The 17,529-nt window shown below is 42.2% G+C and overlaps 1 protein-coding gene across 7 annotated transcripts in view; it reads right to left on the bottom strand.

Moving 5' to 3' along the window:
• Positions 1-1,674: 1,674 nt before the first annotated feature.
• sulf2b (sulfatase 2b) overlaps positions 1,675-17,529 on the bottom strand; it is a 106,161-nt gene continuing 90,306 nt past the window's right edge. For 4 of the 7 annotated variants that reach the window (XM_039604172.1, XM_039604173.1, XM_039604174.1 and 1 more), the window contains 11 exons: positions 15,166-15,409; positions 11,101-11,293; positions 10,898-10,994; positions 8,975-9,069; positions 8,841-8,900; positions 8,529-8,698; positions 8,096-8,238; positions 6,393-6,516; positions 4,303-4,339; positions 4,090-4,146; positions 1,675-3,072 (listed from right to left, as the gene is read on the bottom strand). In XM_039604172.1, coding sequence (XP_039460106.1) covers positions 3,042-3,072; positions 4,090-4,146; positions 4,303-4,339; positions 6,393-6,516; positions 8,096-8,238; positions 8,529-8,698; positions 8,841-8,900; positions 8,975-9,069; positions 10,898-10,994; positions 11,101-11,293; positions 15,166-15,409 — 1,251 coding nt within the window. In that variant the 3' untranslated portion in view covers positions 1,675-3,041. The remainder of the gene's footprint in view (positions 3,073-4,089; positions 4,147-4,302; positions 4,340-6,392; positions 6,517-8,095; positions 8,239-8,528; positions 8,699-8,840; positions 8,901-8,974; positions 9,070-10,897; positions 10,995-11,100; positions 11,294-15,165; positions 15,410-17,529) is intronic. The other 3 variants (XM_039604175.1, XM_039604176.1, XM_039604177.1) reach the window with 3 other exon arrangements.

Genomic DNA, 17,529 nt, shown 5'->3' with positions numbered 1-17,529 from the left:
CCTGAGGAGGAGGAGGAGGAGGAGGTGGTGGTTTCACTTCTATACTTCTGTGTAAAAATGGCGAACCTCTTCACTGTGAGGTTCAACACCGATACATTTTCATCATGATCAGAATATGAGAGATTAAAATACTTTCTTATACTAAATTATGACAAAAAAGTTACAATAGAAAAATAACTTCTCATTTTTATATTTGACATTTTTTCTTGCTATCGTGAGATTCAGTTTTTACAAGGAATAATGTAAACATGAGACAGATATGGCAGGTTTCTTACTGCAGTGACAAAGTGTCCTTTTGTGTTGAAAATAGTTTGATATGGCCTGTGTTTATAAGATGGTTATTAGAAGATGGAATCAAAGGTTGGCCAACGCCGATCAAGGTCACTGCAGACTAAAATGTGTCTGCAACACAAGTGCTCTAACTCCAGGACAGGACACAGCATCCAGGACAGACAAAGTAAGACTGCTGCAAAAAAGTCTTTGCCTATATGAATAAGCTCCTTCTTCCTAACTGGGTGGGTAAATATTTTTGACATGATTTGTTTGGATACTGGTGAGGCCTGAAGCTAAGGATAACGTTTGTGCTGCTGGTGCCTTTTGGAGCGTTTCTGAGAGATTTGTGCTAATCTCTTTCTTCTACTTTATTAGGCTGTTAATTAGCTCTAATTAGCAGACATGCATGCCAGCTAATTAGTAATAATTATCAGGCATGCAGTTCATTGATGAAGGTTTCTGACCACCAAAACACTGAGGCTTTAAAACCATCTTTCATGTGTAGTTTAAAACAATCATAATAATAAAATAATTGTTTGTAGATAAGACTGTTATTCCCAAACAGGTGATTTAACAGCTCATGAAACCATGAAAAGTAATATTGTAAAAAACATGTATTTGTACTTGTATGTACTGTTTTCTCCTTACTATGAGATATATTATTGTTTTAGAAGGAAAAACTGATAAATATGTCAAAATAGCATGAAAATGAAACATTTTGTATTTTTGTATTTTATAATTCTCTCACCCCAACCGGTCGCAGCAGATGGCCCCGCCCCTCCCTGAGCCTGGTTCTGCTGGAGGTTTCTTCCTGTTAAAAGGGAGTTTTTCCTTCCCACTGTCGCCAAAGTGCTTACTCATAGGGGGTCATATGATTGTTGGGTTTTTCTCTGTATGTATTATTGTAGGGTCTACTGTACAATATGAAACGCCTTGAGGCGACTGTTGTTGTGATTTGCGGGTGTATAAATAAAACTGAATTGAACTGAATAAAACAAACCCAGCTGTCAGCATGTTAACAATGTTTCTTTTTATAATGTTTGAAGCTGGTTCTTGTAAAACCTCACATAATCAGAGTGAAACTATATTTATATCCGTTACTATATTTTTGATGATTTCAAAAATTCAAAAAGCTCTAAAATCAAACTTTTACCTGTCTTTTTCTTATTAAAAACTAAAACTTTGTTTAATTTCATATAATGAAAACAGCCTGATGTCCTTTTATATTCAAGGTGTTTACACTTATTTATGGTCAAGTGATATCTTGATCACTTGATATCTATATCAAGTGATAACAAAAATTTTCTAAGAATGTGAAAATATGTCAAAAATTTTCCGAAAACTTCCACTACCTTTAAAAAGCTGTTCAATAATGACGGACTCAGGAAACTGTGCCACAACAAAGTTTCACTACTTTTTAATCTCATCAGACTTTATTCTCCTGTTGCGATATACCATTTTTTCCCCTAAGGAAATGTGTCACATAATAATGTAAATTCCAAAAAACTTCACATTTCCAAGATCCTTCAGTATTCATGTCACTGCTTGTTATAAAACTCAGAATGATAAAAATGTCAGAAACAATGTGTCTCATGTAAACTACGAGTTTTTCACTGCAGCTGGAACATTTTCCCCCAAAGCTTCAAAAATATGTTAAAATATTTGTTCTTGTTTTAATGAGATGTGAATTCATTCATTAATTTTACTTATTTATTCATTATTGTGGAAACAAAATTTCTCGTTATACTATGACAGTTTTCACCTGCTTTCAGTATTTATGATATTTATGATATGTTATTATATTATATTTTGTAAAAACTTGTAAAGCCATAAAAAATACAAATGTTTGTCCTCATAGTGGGTTCACATGTTTCCTTTTTTAAAATTATTCCATCTTTATGGAACAAGCAAAGTGTCCTGTATCACGGAAAATTTTATATCTTGCAAAACATTTTCTTATGAACGTTTTCTTGTTATTAATACCAATTTACCATTTTCAGTATAGTGTAATAGCAAGAAAATGTATCAAAAATAAAGTTAAGAGGTTGGTACACAACATTTATTTCATCACGGCAGAAGCTGTTTGTGTTGTTCTCTCTCTGAAGCCAAAAACTGAAAAAAAAACCCATCTATCTGAATTTTTTCCATCTTTAACAGAGTCGCTCAAAAAAAACAAAGAAAAGAAACTTTTTTTATTAAGTGATGCTCCAGCGATGGTGTCTGAAAAAAACCTGAAATTAAAAACAAAGAGTGCTGCGACTGAATCAAGAAAAATGAAACTTAATGAACACCTGAAGCAACATGATTTCTGTCAGAGACGAGATGAGATAAGAATAGAATTTCAGCAGACGGATTTTCAGCAGATTGATGTTCGGTGGTGTGAAACAGCAAAAGGTTTTTCCTCAAATAAGCCTGCTTTTATTTTACAATCACGGTTTCCTCGTCTACCTCTCTGCCTCCTCCTCATCCCCATCATCCTCCTCATCCTCTCCTCCTCCTTCTTCTTGCTCCTCCACACGGTGCTCCCCTCCTCGTCAAGGGAGGAAGAAGAGGAAGTTGGAGCACCCAGTGGAGGGGTGCGTCGACTATTTTGTCCCAGTGTCTCCCTGAGCGGCAGGGTGGGAGGTCCTGGTGATGTCACATAGACTAAAGAAGCTGATTGGCTGACAGGTGAGGCGGAGATGTGGTGGTCAATCGGTGATGATGTATTGACGACCACGCCCTCCACCTTTGAGCTGATGTGGGCGGAGTCCAACCAATCTAAAGGTTTAGCCCTTCCATCCGTCCCAGATCGGACCCCTGTTTGGACACACACACAAACACACACACAAACACACACTATGTCAGACTTGAACCACAGTTGTGTGTCTGCACTGAGAGTGTGTGTTACAGTAGTTACAGCAGAGAGGCCATGCAGGCAGCAGCACAGGAGGTGGCTCGGACACAAATGCGGTTTATTAAGGCCGTTTGCCAAACAGCACGAGTCAATAAATGAATTATTTAAACTACTGTCAAAAGACACTCTCTCTACTTTCAGGGTTCTTCACCCTCAGGCTTTCACTTTTGATAAAACCCGAGGTCAGCTAACCTTCACTGAACACATCATATTATGAGTCTCAGCTGGAGGTTATTTTGAGACCTGAAGGAGACATATGATCAATCGACCTTCGACCCTTTGAAGTCATCCTGTCAGCCACTTGCAGACCTCTCTCAGCAAGGCTGAAGCCCTGCTATGACACTGAGTGCAAACATGAAATTTTGTTTCAAACTGGCTTAAATTTATTGTGAAAGATCATTGTTGTTAGTGAGAGTTGGGTCTCTGGTTGTAGCACACTCCAGTGTGAGGTTATAGCTCAGTGTGACATTAGAGCCTGTCAAAGTGGAGTTATGCTGTAAATGTCCTTCAGTGTCTGGGGAACAACATTCAGATGAAATGAGCCAAACTGTGGTGCATGCCCACGTTTCTCCACACCAGGACAGCGGTCATGTGCTTCTACTCGCCACATTTGCCTCACTCTGTACTTCTTTACCTCCATTAAATAAAAGGCAAATGGAAGGATGACTGTAGGAGAACCAACACTCAATGCAGAGGCAAGTGCAGGTGGACAGGGCGAGACTTCAGCTGAGCTGAAAACCGTCCAGAGGTGCACGAGGAGATGAGCTTGAAGGGGAGGCCATGTTTAAATCAACTAAGGCTTTGACTGTATTTATTTATTTTTATTCACATCTCTACTGTATGTTACAGACAGACACACAGTTAAAGGCAGTAAGCAGCATACAGGTCAGATGAAGAGGAAAATGAGGAGGAAGACTCACAGGGTTCGAGACGATGAAGGTTTCTTGACTCTCTGCCACTTCCTCCTCTCAAACAGCCTGATGCAACAAACACACACCATGTTACACACACACGCACACACACACTCTCTCTGCTTCACCAGCAGCAGCCCTCAGCTCCATCAGGAAATCATGCAGCATTCAGAGCAGAAAAACATTAAATATGAGCGTGTGTGTGTGTGTGTATGTATGTACCTGTAGTCATGAAAGCTGCCATGTGCCCGCCCTCCTGCTGAAAAGACAGTTTGATTGGTTAATGAGCAAAGGCAAGGCCACTTGTGATGATCAGGGACAGCAGCGTCATGTGATCACTCAACTTGACAAGGATCACCTGAACGCACGGTCAATAACTACGATTTAAATACAGTAAGGCTTTTTCATTCACACACTTGGTGCAGCTGGATAGTGTAGCGGTAAGACTACACACCTTTGGAGTGGGAGTTGCAAGTTTGATTCCCATCCAGTAAGGGTCCTGGCCTGACCCCCCCATGCTAAAAACCAAGCCCTGGAATGGCGAGGCTACGCCTGCAGCCTGTCTGCAGCTCGGACACAAAACATTTCACTGTGTCGTACTCTCTATGATTGTGTATGTGATGAATAAAGCTTGTTTGTTGCTGACTTGCAGTGTTGGGGAGTAACAGAATACATGTACCGCCGTTACGTATTTAAAATACAAAATATGAGTAACTGTATTCCGTTACAGTTACCGTTTAAAAAGGTGGTATTTAGAATACAGTTACTTTGTTGCAAGCAAAGTTGACCCAGACAACAAAGTAAAGCTATTTTTCGGCTACGAGCCCGACACGAACCCACCGTATTAGCCAGAGGTCCCTTTACTACTGTTCGGAGCCGCAGACCTTCAGTAACAGTAATAAATCACAGCAATAGTACATTCACGTAGTTGTAAACAGCATGATAATATATTAAGTAATCCAAAGTATTCAGAATACGTTACTCTCATTGAGTAACGTAACGGAATACGTTACAGAATACATTTTGGGGCATGTATTCAGTAATCTGTAACGGAATACATTTTAAAAGTAACCTTCCCAACACTGTTGACTTGTCACAACGAGAAACTGGAATTAAACCATTTATGATGGCTCAGGCATGTTAAGTTGCTGCTGATGCTCACTTAAATCCCTTTTTCAGTTTTGATAGCCACAGGGCTCTAATTTTGGCCCATTGCTATTAACTATATATGCATCTTTCCATCTCTTCTGATACAGTTTTAAAACCTCCATCCATCCATTCTCTTCCGCTTATCCTTTTCAGGGAGTCTATCCCAGCTGTCTTAGGGCAAGAGGCAGGGTACACCCTGGACAGGTCACCAGTCTGTCGCAGGGCTAACATAGAGACAGACAACCATTTGCACCTATGGGCAATTACCAGTTAATCTAATCCCACTAACTCCAAATTTCAGAGTGCAAGCAACTGTGCATTGACAATAAAAGTTCAAATTCTAAGTCTAATTAAATGTCTTTGAACTTTTGGAGTAAGCCAAAGTACCTGGAGAGAACATGCAGACTCCACACAGAAAGACCCCAGCCTGATGCTGGAATCGAACTCAAGACCTTCTCGCTGTGAGGCAACAGATCTAACCACCGTGCTTTTTAAAAATTTTCAAACCCGAATCTTTATTTTAAATTTCAGAAAGATCACATCTCGCTGGAACCCTAAACAGCTTAAAAGCTTTAAGGCAGTGTTGCAGCCACTGGTTCTTAATTTGAATACAGGCTAATTTTGTGGGAAGCGCTGACATGCCTCCATAAACCCTGGCTGAACAGGTTTGACGTGCTCTGCACCTTTTTAAAAAGAACAAAGAACCCCGAAGCTGCTTTCTCTCACAGAAAATTTCATCGCTGAGAAGATTTCTTATGTTCTCAAGGCTACTTTAGAAACAACATCTCTCTCCCAGTAAGTGTTCCAAAACGCCACGACAGTGAACCAGCACTCAAGTGAATTCAGCCGTCAGTGTAACAGAGCACAGGCTCAGCTGAAACAGTTCCTCTTCTGTCTGAGGCTGCTGAGGGAACAAATGCTGTTTATTCATATCTAGAGGTGGAAATATGCAAATGCATAAAGCTGCTGCCTGAATTGCAGAAATACAGCAGCTCAAACTGAGTGTTGGAGTTAAAGTTTATAGGCGTATTCATTTTTTTTGAAGAAGAATAGTGAAAGAGTTCCAGAGTAATAAGAACTGTGCTGACCAACACTGGAGCTTTTGTTTGTTTAGTAGCAGCTATATGAATCACGTTTGTCCAAGGTGTGTGTGTTTGTCTTACCTGGTTCCACTGAGCGCGTGCGAGGATTACACTGTTTGTGTCCCTTGCACCCTCTGAGCTCCATCAGCTGCACGTGGAGCTGATTGAGAACCGTTCGATCTAAAGAGCTGACAGCATTTATCAGCTGGAAACAAAAATGAGGAGACAAAGAGAGACGGTAGTTTGTTTGGTTTGTGTTCAGGTAAATTAGATGAAGTTTATCAGCCCAACAGCTGCAGGGAACTCCACATGTCTGCTGTTATGCAAGTTTCTTGAACGTGTGCATTGTGAGTGTGACTGTCAGGCTGAATGTGTGTCATCTGTAAATGAAAGAAATATGCAAACCTGTAGAACCATCCTGTCTCAGGGAAACACTGAAAAACTAGTTTACATAGTTTTACTTCCGGGCTGGACGACTGTAATTTGTTATTATCAGGATTTCCTAAAAACTCCCTGAAAAGCCTTCAGTTGATCCAAAATCCTGCTCCTCACATACAAGGTCTTAAATAATCAGGCCCCATCTTATCTTAATGACCTTGTAGTACCATATCACCCTATTAGAGCACTTCGCTCTCACACTGCAGGCCTACTTGTTGTTCCTAGAGTATTTAAAAGTAGAATGGGAGGGAGAGCCTTCAGTTTTCAGGCCCCTCTTCTGTGGAACCAGCTTCCAGTTTGGATTCAGGAGACAGACACTATCTCTACTTTCAAGATTAGGCTTAAAACTTTCCTTTTTGCTAAAGCATATAGTTAGGGCTGGACCAGGTGACCCTGAATCCTCCCTTAGTTATGCTGCAATAGACGTAGGCTGCTGGGGATTCCCATGATGCACTGGGTGCTTCTTCTTCACTCACTGTGTGTTTATTCACCTCTCTGCATTTAATTATTAGTTATTATTCATCCCTGGCTTCTTCCGCAGCGTGTTTTTGTCCCGTCTTTCTCTCCTGACCCCAGTCTGGTTGTGGCAGATGGCCTTCCAGGAGGTTTCTTCCTGTTAAAAGGGAGTTTTTCCTTCCCACTGTTGCCAAAGCGGTTGCTCACGGGGGGTTATATGATTGTTGGGGTTTTCTATGTATTACTGTAGGGTCTTTACAATATGAAGTGCCTTGAGGTGACTGTTGTTGTGATTTGGCGCTCCCCTCTGAACATCAGCGTCTCCATCGGCACAGACAAGCCCTCTCAGCTGATTCTATTCTGTTCTTCTGGTTATAGTTTTTATAGCTGTTTTTGTTCTCTGTCTTCTTGTTTTTGACATTTTTTTTAGTATTTATATTTACATTTTGTGTATTTTCATTTTCTTTATATCACTGATTTATATTAGAACTGGACAGCACTACAGGGAAACAATATTTCAGGATACTGTATGTGTTGAGTATAGTATATAGTTTTTTATATTCTTGAGTCTTGATTTAATAGAATTAAATTCAGCCAGACACAAGTCTTGGTTTCTTGTTTTAAGCACACGAGTCCAAAGTCTGACGTGGAAAGTGTGTAACCCAGGCTATGTTTGGGAGCTTTCATTTCAAGATGTCTCCTGAACATATCACACACAGGCGGTCGTACAGTAGAGAACGGCTGTAACACCAGACTTTTAGACCCCCCCCTTCACAGACCTGAGGGTTAAAGCCAGAATGAGTTTAGAGTTTGGGACTTTGGGAAGCATTTATGTCACCGAGCTACTGCAGGAAAAAAAACACCTTTAAAATCAGAAAACTGCTCTGTACCTGGTACGGGTCCGTGTTGAGGTCAAAGTACTCCAGGAAGCCGGTCGCAAACTCACAGAACAGGAAGTTGTGGGACTCGTTGATGGTTCTCAGACACCAGTATGTGTTGTTGTTGGCACTGGTGCAGGCGCAGAATGAACCCACTGCAACACACACACACACACACACACCCAAATATTCATTAATAATATTTTTCTTGCTGTGTTGGTTAAACCTGAAGAACGAGGACATTTTTAGAAAGTGTGGTTCTCGGTTTGGGACAGCACTTTGATAGCAGTTATTTATGAGCACAGCTCAAACACAGATCACAGCAAACTCTTTTGGAAATGTCTGTAATAATAACGATCAAAAGCTCCAACACAGGTAAGGAGATCGTGATGTCAAAATGCTCAGGGTTGTGATAATCGTCACAAAGTAAAGCGGTGGCTCTTACACGTCCAGAACGGCGCCGTGTGCCAGTGCTGGTTGTCATGAGTGAAGCAGGTGAGTCCCGGCATTGAACACGTGTCATTGTTTCTGATTCTCTTGATCATCTTCCTCATCTTCTTCCTCCTCTTCTGCTCCTTCAGAAGCCACGCCTTCTTGTCCCGAGCCCCGGCCTTCCTGCTCACACACACACACACACACACACACACACACACACACACAGATAAAGCTTGTAGGATGTAGCTGCTCAGGGTAATCTATGTAAAATCTTTCCCTACAGCGTGCTGGCTTTATGCCAGAATGGTTAGTGTCTTCTCACCTGAACGGATGCAGACTTCCTCCTCTGTACCTCAGTTTGTTCTTCAGTTTGGATTTGTACCTGAGAAACACAAACGTCACGTTTAATCACATGCATGAATCTAAAACTGTGGCGTGCACTTTTCTGCTACTTACAGATATTTACTGCAGTCGCACTCCTGGGGGCGGGCCTTCTTCAGGTGACCTCTGACCTCTCTCAGGTTCTTTATCTTCGTCTGCAGAGTCTCAATCTGAGAGAAAGTCACAGGTATCAGGGCCACTAATAATATTCTGCAGAAACTTAAACGTACTTCTCCAAAAGTTTGCTTCACTTTTGCGGCGTCAGGTGTGAGCTGGAATTTTTAGAGCGACATCCCTGACTTTTTAAAACAAGCGTCGCTGCTGTAAGTCTTTTTCACTCCCTAACTAACTGTTTTGAATGGCTGGGTGCGTGCAACTGGTTGCCTAGATGCTGCAGATCTTGTTAGCTGGATGAACCAATTAGTCCTATTTCATTCATTTACCACTCCCAGGTTTACCTGTCAGGTGTACCGTGTCGTGCACACCTGACAGGAGCTGGGGCTGCAGTCCAGCAGACAGCAGCATTCCTGTCTGTAGCAGGAAGTTGTAAACAAATGAGGTGGAGAGAGAGAGGAACCCGGCAGACTCAGTTATCTGTCACAGAATCGTTCACCCGGAACAGCGGGCAGCAACAGTCTGCACAGGCACGGGAACGCTAACCTGCCAGGAAGCAGGGCTGCTGCTCCTGTTATCCACACTCTGAGTGCACATCCCAGCAAGAACAGGATCAGATCAATGAACAGTGTAATCACTGGTGTAATTACCGCAATCACTGACTTTTAAATGTGCCCTGTGTTTAACCTTTCCCATTAAATTGTGCTTAATTTGGACTGTTTTCTTACTTGTATACATAATACCTAATTTGATTTATTATTCTGCTGCTTTATAAACCGACTCCACAATATCTGCCTCACACATGCACAACCCCAGCGTTTTGTTAGGACGGGCGTCCGCTGCAAAATCTGATCAAACATGCAGATGGATCGTGAGGAGGCGGAGCGGCTCAAGCACATTTAAATTCATCGTCAATAACATCCCTCCCTCCATCTTTCAGAAAAAGCAGGAATCAGCCCATAGCCCTGGGTGAACCCCTCCCTCCATCATTTTTATTATTTGTTTATTTATCTTACTTTTTTATATTATTATTATTTTTACTTCTACTTATTTGTTTACCTTTTTCCCTTGCTGTGTCTGTGTAAATGTTAATGTTCCTGTTCCTAAAAATAAATAAAAATAAAGTTAAAAAAAAAAAAAGAAGAGAAAGCAGGAATCAGGAACTTCAAAGCTCGAGGACAGTTCAGGTTAAAGGGACCAGAGCACACTGACTGATTCACAGCCTTCAACATTTTAGCGAGTTTGATGTGTTTTGTTGGGGGATGTTATTTAAGGTGGAAATATCACAAAATAAACCAGAGCTTCAGAGGTTAAGTCACAAAAGCCCTTTAAGCAGGAGACTAGGGTTTAGGTACCAACAATACTAGGTGACCTTGGAGAAGGTCAAGTTTAGTTTAAAATAAACCCTTTAAAAAAAGGTTAGGGTTGCTTAAAAACCTCTTCATAGTCGCTAAAGTTGTGAAGTCCGGATCAAAGTGTTTTGGTTGTTGGCAGCTTAGTTTGTTGAACCCAGAAGTCACGAGCGAGTGATGGATCTCACCGAGAAGCAGTGATAGTGACCTGTCAATCACAAAGTAGGGCGGGCTTAAAATGTGCCTTCCTTTGTCCCGTTTTTGACTCTAACAGGTCCAGAATCTTCAGAATGAACACGTTAGAAAAGATAGACTTCAAAAAAGAAACCACAACCATCAGCAAAGTGTTTCCGCAGGTCACAGATCAAATACGCAAGAGAACTCGCCCCCTGCAGGCCATCAGAAAGAATGCACCTTTAATCCACTTAAATGGGCTTCATGTCCACCTCGCATACAGTTTGTGGTCACAACAGCCCAGAGATGCTACCTCATACTGCTGTGTGGCTTTACAGAAACGTGAGAAGGACGTTACCTCGTGGTCGATATGCAGCTTGTGGTCCTTCCAGGCCTGCAGGGACTGATACACGCCCGTGTCACACTTCACTGTTGCATTAGACAGGATGGAACATCTGCAGGAAAACATATTTATTATTAATTGTCTTTGATTAAAGAGCATCATATCATTACACTGCATATTTTGAACTAGAACGATAATAAAAAACAAGCATTATTGACCGGTGAGTGACTTTGACGGAGTTGGGTGTGACCACGGCGTTGGCATCTCCTCCCATCCCGCTGAACTCGTCCTCAAACTCGTCTCTCATTGGCTGATCCCAGCCTGCCAGGCTCTGGTTTCCAGGGTAATTGTTCGTCATGGAGAGAGAGCGGCTGTAACGGTTCCTGGAGTAATTCTTCAGGGCTTTGAACTCTGACAGACAAACACAATTAAGCTCATCACCTCAGCGAATATCACCACCAAGAAGAATAAGATGTTTATTATCAGACTGCTCTTACCCTACACAATAAAATCCACTTCCTGCAGTCTCCAAGTAAACGTTTACATGCCTCAGTGTTACAGTAATGGCTAAACTAAAGCTCATCATTGACAGAGAACCTCAAATAGCTGCATCTCTACCACCATAAGGGTGATGCAGTGCTGTCCTCAGACATTAGAGGTCAGCATCACACCACAAAGTGGAAGCTGCGGACTGAGAAGACTCCACCAGAAACATGAGAAACCAAGTTTTCTCTCCTGGAACACAAAATCTAAAAACATCTTCGCTCACAGCCTCTTCACAAGAAAGAAAGGGAAATAGAAAAGTCATTAAAGGAAAGCTTGGAAGCTCTGGTGGCAAGTTGTTTGAAACTCACCTAAAAATAAATTAACTTCTTTATTCATGTTACACGGACTTAAGAGTCGATCCTGTACCTGCTTCAATTTAAAGGAATTAAGAAGGGACGTTTTGTGTGCTTGCATGCTATGTGCTAAAACAAACCCAGCCTCGTGCGTGCTCCTGCACAACAGTCACAGCTCTGAGTGGTACTGTGAAAAACTTTGCACAGCTGCAGGACTTTCCCTGTTAATTTTATGCTCTAATGTGACATCTGACCAAGTCTGACAAATGGATTATTTAAACATGTGGGCCTCCAACCACAGAGTTCAAAGTAGCAATCCATCAGACACAGGACCAGCCAAACACAATGCAGAAGTCAGAGATAATGATCCAAACCATGACAAGACTGTGCACTCCTCTACGACCGCAATGAGCCGCCTCACACCTGCCGTACACATCAAACGTGTCATCCTGGCAAGATGAGTGTGTCAATCAGAGGAGTGAAAGAGATCTAAAGCTGACACGTCTGAGGAGTTTACACACCGTCGTCCTCTCTGAGCACATACAGCAATGCTCATATCATCTCATATGAACCGTGGCTTCTGTTTCATGAGAAACTTATTACCACAAAGCAGCGATAGCCACGCTGAAAAAAACGAAAGTTTAAAATCATAAGCAATCAACTGCTGGAAAATTAAAAACTCCACCTGCAAATAAACCTCATGCAAAAACATTTATGTACCATTTTCCTAAAGCTCTGACATTTTTTTGGTGAGAGGTTCTGTTTATGAGTATGACCAGCACTAATGTGTCTTATCTAGGGATGGGTACCGGTGGCACCGGTTCTGACATAAACGGTAGTAACCAGACCGAAAAGCAGCGCACATTTCGGTACTTTTTTTTTCCTGAGCCAATTCTAGCCAATCATTTTACGTTTCCGAGGATAGTAGGCAGGGCCAGGTACGTACGTTCTTTTAGAGCAGAGCTACAGATGAAAAATGCCCAAGGCGAAGCGATCAAAAGTCTGGCTGTACTTCACAGCAAAAGATGCAAACTCAGCAGCCTGCAACAAGTGCTTTAAGCTGATACTGTGATACTGTCAAAGGAGGTAACACCTCAAATCTGATGAAACACCTGGCGACGCATAGCGGGTTTTTTAAAGCCGAGAAATGCGCCGTGTTTGATAGCTTGCTGCGAGACCTCACACCGAGCACATCTACTGCGGGTGTGGTGCCTGTTATCGGACCCGGAGTTAGCAACATCCCCCAAAAACCCGAAGAGTAGAGTCCTGGCCCCTAGCCCTGCCAGCGTAGCAGAAATGATGAGGATGATGATGGCAGCAGCAGCCGTTCTCCTCTGCGTGAGTAGCTTCATGTTGTTCGTGTGTAATTAACGTTGAGTAGGCTAACCACGTTATTACATTAATGCATGTAAGGTGAACTAGCAAACACCGTCGTAGTTACATGCGGCTGTCTTCTTGTTTGATGGCAGATACTCCCTTCACCCTGGCCAAAAAGGCTAAAATGACCAAAGAAAAAGTGGAAAACAGTTAAACACGAGAGGTTTTTGGACAAAGTTTGTGTTTTTTCCATTGTTTAAGCACTGCTTCCAGCCAAGAGTGATACCATATATGCCCTATAGCTGCAGAAAAGGCTAACATTGTTATCTTTTTACAAAAAAACAGCTGAACATGAGAAGTTTTTGGACCAATTTTGTGTTCTCCATTCTTTAAGCACCAGTTTGAGCACCGGCACCGTTTCAAAAGTACCGGTTTGGCACCGGTATCGGATAAAACCTAAACGATACCCATCCCTAGTCTTATCTGCAGGAGTTTGTCAGACTTGCGTCACACTCATGATTCCAACGTGTCGGTGTGTAGCTGCTCGTTTGTCAGATTTAATTATTAATCATTGGGATTAAAACATCTGCGTAGACCAGTCATCCACAACAATGAAACCACTGTAAAGTCAGTAACAACAATCATCTTGTCCTGGCACTCACAGAAACGTTACTTTTAAACGCATCATCCAAATTTATCCGATTATCCCTTCGCATCCTGCAGACGCCGCGAGCAGCATGAGGACACAAACCCCACCACGCTGCAAAAAACTGACCGCAACAGCTTGAGAAGCACAAAATCTCAAAATCCCAGTCCAATCGAGGCCAAGCAGGACGTTCTGGAACAAGTCCGCGAGGGCCTCATCCGCACCCCGACAGGTCACAATTGCTCTGGTAGCGCCCATCGGAAGCCAAAAACTGTCATTCAGAAACCAAGTCAATGGCTATAGACTCCCATTTAAAATGAGCCAAGTTACAGCATTAAAAAAAACTTGTTTACCGACGGGAACAAAAAGTTTTGGACCACCATGGACAGTTCAGTGGTCCAAACTGAGGACAGATTGTTTGTTATAAACTATCCACTTGGATACAACTTGGGTTTGCTAAATTCAAACCATTCAAAGAAGTTTATGCTTCAGTTTTGTGATTTTTGCTTATTTTAGCTAAAAGCCTCATTCTAGCATAGTGATCTGATCCAAAAATAATGAAACAATATGGCAGCAGCCAAAATGCGAACATGAAGATGCTGACAGTCTGTGCAATGAGGATCATGGTGGACATGATGATGATGATAATCATTGTTGGGTCTGCGCTCCCACAGGCCCCGCTGGTTTAGAGACTTATTCCCGTTAACGATAAGGAAGCAAGACAAACCGTGATCTCGATTTTACTTGCGCAAGGGAAGCCCCGGGCGGTGTCTCAGAAAAGCACTCTGAATCCAACCGCAAAATGACTCCGACTTAGGCCTCCGCTTGCCGCCTTTTTATTTAAAACAGTTACAGTACACACATGCACCACCCATTGTAAACCCCCCCGATGGTTATAAAAGATAAGGTACTATGTGTCTCTGTGTGCGTGACTTCCTAATTACAACTGTTAACAACATCCTTGGTCATAAAGAGGGTCATCTCCCCCCACCCTATATATATGGCTCAATTCCTGTATTGGTTCACCATGCACAAACACAGGTGAGTTTACTAAACAACAAAACAGAACCTTCACATAGGATGTGCCTACAATAAAACACTATAGCCTCCCCCACCATCCGACAGGCTGGGGAGGGGGACAAAGGAATGTCTTTGATCACACAGTTTGAAACAATGTAGAGATGGTAAGCATAAAAATGACAACATTTAACAATTCACTCTAACAATCATGAACAGTGCTTAATTATAATAAAGTAGGATTTTAGTCAACTGACCTTTAACCTGTTTAGGCTTTTAAGGGATTTATTGATGAAGCTTGATAAAGGAATCAGAGAATTCCAGAAAAGCTGCTAAACTGCTCACACGTGGCGCTCAACAGTTTTCTATTTTAAACCTAACGCAAAATTATTTTTTCATGGGGCAAATTGCGCATCCCTAATACTCACTGCTGCCCCCTGGTGGACTGAAGCGTTAACACTCACTCTTTTTGGAGAAAAACGGCTTCTTGTTAAACGGCTTCATCATGGAGGGTCGAAGGTTCAGAGGTCGCAGGTCATGGAAATCGCAGTCACAGGCGCCAGAATTTGGAAGGTACAGTTGAGACTTGATGCTGATTGGACGATGACGGCCAACAGCACCCCTCTGGAAGCTTTTGGCCCCTCCTCCTTCATGCTTACATTTGAAAAGCCGTAGCTTCCCCGTGGCGTCCTCCACACACTGCCACTTCTGCACACACAAAAATCATGCACGAAGAATTATTTTTAACAGTTCAGAGGAGCCTGTTTAGTTTTCCCCACATCAAATGTTAGCATAAAAAAAGCTCCATAAATAAAATATAAATAAATACTTTAACAGGAATTTTGAAAGCTGGAAGTTAAAAGGGAAACAGCATCCTGATAATCATATAAGGATTATGTCTTGATGCATTCTCAATCATCCAGGAAAGTAAATCTCCAAATTGTTCCTTCAGTGGGCTGGTTTCAGTCATTATGCAAATGTACTGTTTATAAGGTTTGGGGAAACCTGCAGTCAGCTGAGACTGAAGAAGTCACTTGGATGAGTGACGAAACATTTCTCCCACAAAACGCTACGTCCAGATGAACAGATTCAACTTTTGGAGACATATAAGGATTATCTTCAGGCAGGATGTGATCTCACATATACAACGACTTACAAAAGATGCAACAATAAAGTTCGCAAATCACAAAATTAAACAGAAAAATATTTGTTTACCTCAGAATTGATTTACAACAACACGCACGGCTAACCAAAGACAATACAGGTCTTGTTTGGTCCACTTGGTTCTGTGAGTGAGGAACGCATTTGACTGCTGCTGGTCTTGGATGTCAGGATTTGATCTGTTCAGGTCGATTAAAGTTTGGATTGGGGCTAAAGATCCTCACATATATCGGGCCATAAACAGCTGATGCGGTCTGGTCTCCCACTTGTTACAAAAGCAAAATCTGCAGACGATTACGTGCAGCAGCTCTACTCAGAGCTCCTCAGTCAGTCTGTAGGGACAATGTCCACAAGTCTCCAAGCAGAGGCTCATTTCAGCTCTTTGACTCACAACCTGAATATCAAAACCAGCAGGTAAATCAGACGCTTTGGCCGACAGCAGAGTTCTATATTGAGTCTGGCATAACGCACTTTATACTCATTACTGCACAAGGCCTTGTACTCCATCCTGTCCATGTGACTGAAAAAGACCCTGAAATACTTCTGTGGTTGGGCCACAATAATCAGTGATGTTCTATTATTGACTATTGAACATCACTGATTGGCTGATTATCCAAAAGGTGACATGCATGTGAGCTTGTTTTAAACCGCTGATTACGGTGATACAGGGGTAGCATGCAGGGACACCCGAGCTTCAACACGCCAGACTTGCACTGAGTGGCGTTTGTAGGTTTGAAATGTAAGTGGGTGTGTTTTACACATCATCCCAAGGTAAACGCTGATTACACAATGTTTCTAGGACAAATCACACTGGCCTCTTGACTCCTCTCTGCCACTGGCTACAAAATCCTCGAAAGCTGTTGTGGAACCAAAAAGAACAATGCTTCCATTTTCTCCGATAGCTCCTGCAGGATCCTGATAGAAGCTATGAAAAGAGTCACTTTACTAAAGGAGGCAAAGAAGAGGCAGAGTGACTCTGAAAACGAGAGGGAACCTTGGACAGGTGTTTGTATGATGAGAGAAGAGAGCTTCACGGCTTGGGAGGGTTCGAAACACTCACGTGGATTTGCTTTGATCAGCACGTAACCAAACCTGCTTTGGGTGAAGGAGGGTGAGGTAGGAAAGGCGAGGCTGGGAAGAGGCCGTCTATTGCTTCGTAAACACGTACGATACATTCAGAGTCTTCTTTTGCTTTCAGCATCGGCTGTATCGTGACTCTGTAGTTGTTCATTAGAAGATTAGCATGACCCGAATGAATTCCGACTGTTGCCCTGAGTCACTCACGCTTATTAAAGAGCGACAAATGCCTGAATTATTAAGTACACACACATATATGCAGTTTTCTTGGGGCTGTTTATCACAGCAACCCAGCAGCCGGCAGACTCTGTTGCTAAGAGACTAATCAACTTGCTAAAGGGATTTTTCGACAAGTGTAATTAACCTCAAACAAGCGTGAACACAAACACACAGTGACACAGCTCTCTAAATGTCTGGCAGAAAAGTTTCTGTTGTGCTGTCGCATCTTGATTCTCTCCACGTCTCTTTGATGCTGCAGCATTCAGCGAGTCCATTGTGTTCTGGTCGTTCCAGTCATTACTGCAGTTATTGTATGTGTCTGGTTTACAGAGATGACATCTGGTTTTTCATCTCTGTGACACAAGTCTACC

The sequence above is a fragment of the Oreochromis aureus genome, linkage group 20 (assembly GCF_013358895.1).
Source record: "Oreochromis aureus strain Israel breed Guangdong linkage group 20, ZZ_aureus, whole genome shotgun sequence".
NCBI lineage: Eukaryota > Metazoa > Chordata > Actinopteri > Cichliformes > Cichlidae > Oreochromis > Oreochromis aureus.
The sequence above is the reverse complement of the archived record's forward strand: the minus strand, read 5'-3'. Positions and strand labels throughout refer to the sequence as shown.